The sequence below is a fragment of the Danio rerio genome, chromosome 13, assembly GCF_049306965.1.
Source record: "Danio rerio strain Tuebingen ecotype United States chromosome 13, GRCz12tu, whole genome shotgun sequence".
Classification (NCBI taxonomy): domain Eukaryota; kingdom Metazoa; phylum Chordata; class Actinopteri; order Cypriniformes; family Danionidae; genus Danio; species Danio rerio.
Window position 1 is genome coordinate 3816821 of NC_133188.1, and position 9155 is coordinate 3825975.

The 9155-nt window shown below is 39.8% G+C and overlaps 1 protein-coding gene across 6 annotated transcripts; it reads right to left on the reverse strand.

Annotated features, from left to right (window-relative positions):
* Positions 1 to 448: 448 nt before the first annotated feature.
* Positions 449 to 9155, reverse strand: LOC561377 (uncharacterized). 6 transcript variants are annotated; one of them, XM_684788.9, is made up of 2 exons: positions 9088 to 9155; positions 449 to 5103 (listed from the first exon to the last, which is right to left on the reverse strand). In XM_684788.9, the coding sequence occupies exon 2, from the start codon at positions 5016 to 5018 to the stop codon at positions 3636 to 3638; it is 1383 nt and encodes a 460-aa protein (XP_689880.2). In that variant the 5' UTR covers positions 5019 to 5103; positions 9088 to 9155; the 3' UTR covers positions 449 to 3635. The 6 variants fall into 6 exon arrangements, with proteins under 6 accessions (XP_689880.2, XP_068069092.1, XP_005156559.1 ...); XM_068212991.1 differs by having other exon boundaries at positions 9002 to 9155; XM_005156502.5 differs by having other exon boundaries at positions 8737 to 9155.

Below are 9155 nucleotides of genomic sequence, written 5' to 3' on the forward strand. Positions count from 1 at the left end.
AGTGATGCTATCATGTCAATACGGACCAAAATCTCTGAGGAATATGCCCAGTCCCTTCTTGAATCTATGCCATGAAGGATCAAGCCAGTTCTGAAGGCAAGAGGGTCCAAACCGGTGCTAATACAGTGTACCTAATAAAGTGGCCGGTAAGTGTATGTGTGCGTAAGCCTTGCCTTATGGTGCCACCTTTAGGCTGCTGACAGAACTACAAACGGCATTCAATTGGCATTACAGGGGGCAAACATTTTGTGGGGTTATTAAACAAGACATTAGGAGTTAAAGTGCAGTATGAAACTGAACACTGAAGTAAATCAGACTGGTTATCCAGTCAAACTGAGATAGTTTCTTGTACGCACATGCTTAAGTAGGCTAAAATAACGACCGAATCCAATAATTAAGCAATGCTTTCACTGAACAACATAAACCGCCAGACAGAAATACACAAAAATTGATTCATGAACCAATTTATTACAAAAAAAAAACTCCAGGACAGAACTCTTAAACTGTAATCTAATGGCAAACACAATACAAAACCCAGCTTTATATAAGATGTAGGTCTGCTGCATTCAGAGATGAAACACCCGCGGCAATTAAAAACAAAAGATGACAAATATAAATCAAATGATGAAAAGTGTGGACAGGAAAGGGAATAAACCTTGCATTCATGGAAAAACGATGGCGATAAAATATCAGGAGGATATGAATTATGCTTTAACACGAAAATATAACCCAAAGAAAACAATACCAAGAGCTTTTAGACAACCTCCTTCTGCATGTAACATCATCATCTGTGCTTCATACGTGAATCTCAACTCTCAAAACACCATTAATCAGCATACAATTCCAACTCATACAGTAAATGGTGAACGGAAAACCCCAGACACACATGAACATCTAACAAGAGTTTGATTAAACACATTTGATAAGCTGAACTGCAGGTCTTCAATGCTGCGCTGAAGAGCTTTGGTCTTGCACAAAGTATAGCTGAGGGCACTTGATCCATTTTTCCAGAACGTGTGGAAGATATTTCCGTGCCTCCATCATTTTAGAGGTTTTAACCAGGAGATCCAAAAAAAAAAAGCTGTTCCAATTTCCTAAAGACGTAGTGCTTCTGTCTGTCTATATAAATACAATAGTGCAATGCTTGTTAAAATATGAAATCCCTTGGCTATTCCATAACTTATGAAGATACAGAAAAATAAATCAGATAGAACTTCTTTTTGCAATGCAACTTTTTACACATATACAGCAGAAGTAAAAAGCATTTTTTTTTTAATTTGCGAGTATATCCTTTTCTCATATTCATCAAATCCACACACACACACACACACACACAGAGAGAGATCTATAAGAACAATATTTGAAGTGCATCTGTACATGTCGGATAAGCATCCAATTTATAATAATGGACATACTGGATTTCATATTTTGACAACGAAACAATAAGAAATAAGTACCAACGTGTTAAAGTCAAACCCAGAACACTCAAAATCACCCCAAAACACTTTGTTAGTTCAGAGTACTGCGTTCTCCATTTGCACTCATCCCGCAGATTATATTGAAGTCATCACAAACCACACTGCAAAAACCCGCTCTGTCTGTCTTCTGAATGAGTTGGTCAATGAAATTAATATTACAGGGAAAACTACTGATCCAAACCGCACACTTACTGGAACAACCTTCAAGTAAATTGCATATAAAATGTACTTTTTGCGTACAAAACTCCTACCAGCACACTTTTGAATTCAATCCCACCTCAGAAAGTACACTATTTAGGGTTCACAGATTCAGTGCAAGCGTGGGAAATAAATAAGACCTGCACTGGCAGTGTCGCCTCTTGTGTAGATATCTACAAATTACTTTAATTGTATAAATGGACTTGCAAATAATTACCCTGAATAAGCAAAAGGGAATGTCAAGAAACAAACTAAATATATATAATTTTTTTTTGTAATATATATTAATAAAAGTGGCCAAACGGGGCTTTTAATAATTACAAGAATATTAGATAGAAGCTTCATAGTAAGGGAAACCACACCCAAATTATCATTGCGCAAAACATGAACGAGGGGCACGGACGTCAAAAGTAACGTCTTTGGTTCCAATCACTACTGAAATTTTAGAAATCTTCATATCAGGTTTTTAAACACCACTGATTGGCCATCGTGCTCAAGAGATGTGACTGTGATTGGCTTAAATTAACGCTTTTCACTGAGCGATTGCACAGATACACTGGAGAGTTTGGAAGTTACGTCTATCAGGTGATCCGTCATATATCCATTCATATGTCTGCTACAGTGTCCCGAGCATCACCGTCATACATGTTAAGAGTGTCAACACAATTGCCAATTAGTAGTGTTTAAAGGGAAAGTTCACCCACAAAATTAACATTTACTTACCATTCACTGAATCGCAATTCACCTGAACGCAAAGCAAGATGCTTTTGAAACATGTTGGAATCCTAAAATCTACCGACTTCCATAGCAGGAAAAACAAACATCAAGGAAGTCAATAGTTGCAACATTTTTCCTACCAAGTTTTTCTGTGTTCCGAAGAAGAAACAGACTCAAACATGGTTTGTGACAAGTTAAGAGTGAGTAAACGAAGACTAAATTTTCAGTTTTACACTGCAAAAAATGCTTTTCTTGCTTATATTTTTTGTCTTGTTTATAGTCTAAATATCAAAAAATTCCTAAATCAAGAAGAGTTTTCTAGACAAGCAAAACATGTTGTCTTGTTTTGAGAAATAACATGCCAATATTAAGTGAGTTTTTCCATAAAACAAGCAAAATAATCTGCCAATGGGGTAAGCAAATTAATCTTGTTTTTTCTTTTGACGTAAGATTATTTTGTTTACCCCATTGGCAAATTATTTTGCTTGTTTTAAGGAAAAACTCACTTAATATTGGCATGTTATTTCTCAAAACAAGACAATATGTTTTGCTTGTCTAAAAAATTCTTCTTGATTTAGGAATTTTTAGATATTTGGACTAGAAACAAAACAAAAAAATCTAAGAAAAGCATTTTTTTGCAGTGTAGGTAGTGTTGTCATGATTCGGAACCAATCAGAACAGAAATTTTAAACTAGTCCATTTCCCGTTAACATTTAAGCACGTTCTTAAACAGCGCTGATTTGCTACAGATATGACTGGCTGTGAAGGTTATCAGTTCACCAAACTTCATTGATGTTTACCAAGTGAAAACGCAGATATAGGGACACTGGACTGTTTTAATGCCGCGAATATCAGTTGATCCATCAGCGGCTTGCTCATATGTCAGCTTATTTTTGAGGTTTTGAAATGCTCCGGTGTCCTTATATCCGTGTAAACTGTAAACAATCATTTCTGTTGAGCACGCAAACATAATGGCAAATCAGGGGTGTTTATAAACACGCTCAAATGTTAGCATGAAATGAACATTTTTAAAATTTCAGTACCAATTTGTCACTGAAATTTCAGTATCATAACAACACTAGTTGTGGGTGAACTGCCCCTTTAAGAACCTGTCCTGCACTCAAATGTTTTCGTTTCTTTAAATTTCAGCACCGATTTCTACCGAAGTCGGTACCCTTGACATCCCTAATGAGTGATTTAAAAAGGAACATCCATCAGAACATTTGTGTTGGGAAAAGTCTCTCACTCGGATTCATATTCAAGCGGAGCGGCCTCGTCGATCACCAGCTCCTCTTCACACGTAATGTCCTCCTCCATTGGGGAAAACCTCATGGCCGCGTGCACCTTCTTATGGCGCGAGAAGCTGGAGGAGTGAACGAAAGTCTTCCCGCACTGTTGGCAATGATAGAGCTTGCCGGAAGCGTGCGTCTGCTGGTGCTGCTTGAGGTTGGACTGCCGGACGAAGGTCTTCTTGCAGACGTCGCAGGCGTATCGCTTATCGCTAGCATGCATGTGCTCGTGCCGAGACAGGCTGGTGGTGTGGCTGAAGCGCTTGTCGCACATGCGACAGGGGTACGGCCTCTCCTCATTGGGTAAGTACAGCCTCTTCTTGCCCCGTTTGCTGTGCTTGTTCTTCTTGCACAGGGTGTAGTAGTTGGGCTTGTCGCGGGAGCACAGCTTCAGACGGATCTTCAGATCCGAGGACTTGTCTTTTCCATGCGTGTAGGAGTTCAGCAGCTGACGCACATGCGCGACTTGGTGCTTGGAGAGGCTGGCGGAGTGGCTGAAGACCCTGTCGCACTGCGCACACTGGTATTGCTTCTCTCGTTCAGCCATTCGTTTATTTGCGGCCGATGGGAAACTGTGCTGGGTCATGATGGGAGCTGGGGTGGGGGTGGGGTATAATGGCCTAGCGATTTTATCCAAACCTTTTTTATGGATTAGTCGATGCCGCGACAAACTGGAGCTGTGATTGAAGGTTTTGCCGCACGTGTTGCACGTGTGCAGTCTTTTGGTTTTGTGGCATTTCTTGTGTATCGCCAGAAGCCGCTTGCCGTTGCATCTGACCCCGCAGAGGTTGCACTGTAGAGCTTTCTTGCCGTCGCATAACTTGCTGACATCTTTCGAGGAAGCGAGCGACGGTCTGTCCGTGTGTGTGTGCAGATGGCGGGCGAGACTGGAGGAATGGCTGTAGCTCTTCCCACAAAAGTGGCAGTTGTAGGTTCTAGGGTGAGACACCTCCTTCTCCCAAGAGATGTCGGAAATATCCTCTTCTTCGCAGAGCTGGCTGTTCACAGTTTCTGTGCTGTTGTCGAAGTCTAACTCGCTTCCTACTTCCTCCTCGTGAGTGGCGATCAGTTCCGTATCGACATCGTCACACTCGGGATACACCGATTCGTACGGGACAAAGAAGGTCTCATCTGGATCCACCTTCACCATCTGATCGGAGGTGAAGCAGCCAGCCTCTTCCAAATCCTTCTTCACGCAGGCGATGGTGAATTTGGAGCCCGCCTCGGCCCATTTGACCACATATTCGATGGGTTGTGTGTCCAGCTCCACTGTGATGAAGTCTGCTCCTAAAGCTTCCTGCTCGGAGCAGGTCAGCTCTGTTTCGATCTCTTCCATTAGGGCTGATCTTCACGCCCCTTCTGTTGTTTTCTCGCTAGGGTGCAGGGGCGTATACCAGACTTAATTTACACCTCGGCAAATCCTGGCAGGAAACAAAAAACAAACCCTTGAGTTTGACTAAACAGTACCAGCAGCAATAACACACGTGCATCAGACAACATGCATGTCTGGCCTGATGTGACGTCATTTCAAACTAAATCTCTCCAAATGGCAGTATAAAATGTATTTTCTTGTTGCAATTTATTGTTGAAGCTTTTATCATGTTATTATCACGATATTGACCTAAGCTGCAAAACAATTCATACAGAAATGCTTTAACAGGAATAACAAAATAGATTTAGTGTATTGCTTTATTGTATACGTTCAGATCAAGCAAATGTTACAATCAAATTAAACTGGTAAAGGATTACAAAGTACAATAGATAGCAGTTCACAATGAAGTCTCATTAGTAAATGTTAGTTAATGCATTAAAATTAGGGCTGCACAATATATCGTCTCAGCATCAACACAGCAATGTGCCCGTCGGCAATAGTCACATTGCAGGATCTCCAATGTCGAGTTAGGATTTTCACAATTGAAAACATACGTGATTTGTGGATTCCCGGCAAAATTGTTATTATTTGCGTTTGTTTTTAAGCTCTGTGAGCATTTTAAACCAGTTTAAAATATTCAGCCAAGAAATTATAATGCTTAGTCGGCCGACCCATGTTCAATTCCTGCTTCGCGGTCCTATGCCGATCCTTCCCCTCTATCTGCTCCCCATGCTTTCCAGTCAATACTCTCTACTTTCCTATACAATAATAAAGGTAAAAACTCCTAAAAAATAATTATGAAAAAATTATAATGCTTTTAACTTAAAAAAAAATATTAATTGTATTTATACGATGTAGACTATACAGTGATACTTTACATTTGTTTATTGTTATTTTGCCTGCTACACTCCCAGAAAACCATAAAATTCTGTGCATTTCATTGCATCTTTTTTTTATTTCATGCAGATGCACTAAACTACATCCCAACTGATCTAAAATTATGAATTATTTCCAAATAGAGCCGTTCATTTCATCTGGTAAAAGTATACTCAATATTGCAATATATATGGCAGAAAAATAAAATATGGCAATGTCAGTTTTCCAAAATCGTGCAGCCCTAATTAAAATCAACAGAAAATGGCAGATTTCTTACAGCTTAATTACGATTACGACTACAATTATGACGCATTATTAGGCATTATGTATGCAAAAAAAAATTTATTAAATAAAATATTTTTTTAATAAAAAAAATAGAAATTATAAAAAATAAAAATAAATAAAATAAATAAATAAAAAATAAAAATAAATCACCAAACATTAATAAAAAGCTTCTGTGAGATCTTTTGTGTGAGTGTGTAATGTCTTTGATATAATATTACTTCATCAGTAGCAGGTTATTGGGAAAAAAAAAAAAAACATGCAAGCTGATTTCTATGAGAAAATATAATCCTGGGGTCACCAACATTAAATCACACTTGCACTGGTGCAAATTTGAAAATTACTTTAAGTTATATATTTAAAAAAAATATCTTTGAGAAATCATTAACATGATCAATGTCTTCACATAGATGAATATTATTAATTATTAATTAATTATTAGTAATAACATAATAACATATAACTAAAAGTAAATTAAGAAAAATGTGTTATTTAATACCTGGTAGCCCTTCAGACTAATCGGTACCCAAGAAGTAGCTCTCAGTTTCCAAAAGGTTGGTGACCCCTGATATAATCTAATCTTATAATAAAATGTAATTTAATCTTATATAATATAATATAATATAATATAATATATACTTCGTCTTACATGGACATTTGTTTCTTTCTCCATGACTAGAGTCTAATGAACCCTGAATATATCTACATCATTAATAGTTGAGCAAAATGTTCCACAACTCACTCATACTCTCACTGGCCACTTTATTAGGTACACCTGTCGAACTGCTCATTGACGCAAAAGACAACGGTAACTCTGCCGAAGAGCGTCTCTGAACGCACAACACATCCAACCTTGAGGCGGATGGACTACAGCAGGAGAAGACCACACCGGGTGCCACTCCTGTCAGCTAAGAACAGGAAACTGTGGCTACAATTCACACAGGCTCACCAAAATTGGACAATAGAAGATTGTAAAACCTTTCCTGGTCTGATGAGTCTATTTCTGCAGCGACATTCGAATGGTAGGGTCAGAATTTGGCATCAACAACATGACAGCATGGATCCATCCTGCCTTGAATCAACAGTTCAGGCTGCTGGTGATGGTGTTGAGCATGGTGTCAGAGCCACAGCCTACCTGAGTATTGCTGCTGACCATGTCCCTCTCTTTATGACCACAGTGTGTACCCATCTTCTGATGGATACTTCCAGCAGGATAATGCACTGTGTCATAAAGTGCGAATCCTTTCAGACTGGTTTCTTGAACATGAAAATGAGTTCACTGTACTAAAATGGCCTCCACAGTCACCAGAACTCAATCCAATAGAGCAGCTTCGGAATGTGGTAGAACGGGAGATTGGCATCATGGATGTGCACCCGACAAATCTGCAGCAACTGTGTGATGCTACCATGTCAATGTGGAGCAAAATCTCTGAGGAATATTTCCAGCACCTTATTAAATTGGATTAAGGCGGTTCTGAAGGCAAAAGGGGGGTCCAACACATTACAGGTAAGGTGTACCTAATAAAGTGCCGGTGAGTGTATTTAGAGAAGGGTTTACACTGACATTTCTGACATTTACCGTTGTGTAGAGGCATTTACAGAACACGTTAAATAAGGAATAACTCTGACATTCAGCAAACATTTATGACATTTAAAGGTACATCCTGATTGTAAAACAGGGAGAACGCCCGAACGCCCTGACATTAAGTGAACCTCCTAAACAAATCATTCTGACATTTAAACCATCAAAATGAATCACTTCGATTTTAAGAAGCGGCTCTTTCGAATCGTTTAGCAGTTCGAGCAAACCCTGTCAACCCCGCGACATGTCGAAGAAGAGTAAAATGAAAGCGGACATTCGCGGCAGGGCATTTCCTCATCAGCAAAGTCTCGCCATGTTCGATTGTTTACGGTCGCCTTACTTAAAAACTCACCGACTTTGTTAGATTGTGATAAAGTAAATCCCAAACAATTCGCTTAAACATCTACAATAAAGGGAAATATGCGAAACAAAAGCGTTGCAACGGTAAACAGGAAACTGTGCATTGACACGGTGCATTGTGGGAAAGGATTAAACAGGGCTGCAAACCCTACTGTATTTTTGCTTTTAAGAACATTTAACGTCGCTCGTGTGGAAAGTGTCCGACCTCAAGAACGTTTGGGGGATAAAATGAAGGCAGAAAACACTCTGACCTTCGGGGCGGTACAGTCTGAATGTACACACATTATAATGGCCAGGACTCGGTCGGTCGGCCCGCCATAAAACTGCACATACATCCAACATCACAGGCAGACGATCTAAGCGTGTATATCACACCGAGGCCCACACACACACACACACACACACACACACACACACACACACACACACACACACACAAATGAAACTGAATACGGTGTGTACAAGATGTACTTTCTGTAACGCGGCCAGTTTTACTGAACCAACTCGTACTTACAGTCGCTCAAACATGTAAATGATAAGCACTGACCATTTCATGTATGCATGGCAGATGATCGACAATACCTGAGCCCATTCAGTGTTAAAATCCCCGTTGACCGGTTAACATTAACGTGCTGGTAATCAACGATGCCTCTCTTGGAGCAATAACAGCACAAATTAAGGTCAGAAAGAGCGTAGTCTAATCTTCCGGTTTTATTAGTGAGCGAGGCTCAGAGAGTGACATATGGCCGGTGTGGCTGCATGATCTCAGATGCATTTAAATTCCTCAATACAGACACTGTAAGAGCTGTACAATATCACAGCGCGTCTTCCTGTCCCTGTGACTCACTTCATTTGTTGACTAACCGAACGCGTGCGCTCCTCGCTCATGTTACACTGCGCTAAGTCGGTGATATTGTATTGTTAAGTATTTACCGGGTATTAAATGTGCTGTTTGGTCGTTGGAAATCGGTTCGGTTCTGCCGCACCTCTGTCAGATCATC

Coding starts and splice junctions, on each gene's coding strand:
- LOC561377 (XM_684788.9), bottom strand. CDS start 5,018: ATGGAAGAGATCGAAACAGAGCTGACCTGCTCCGAGCAGGAAGCTTTA.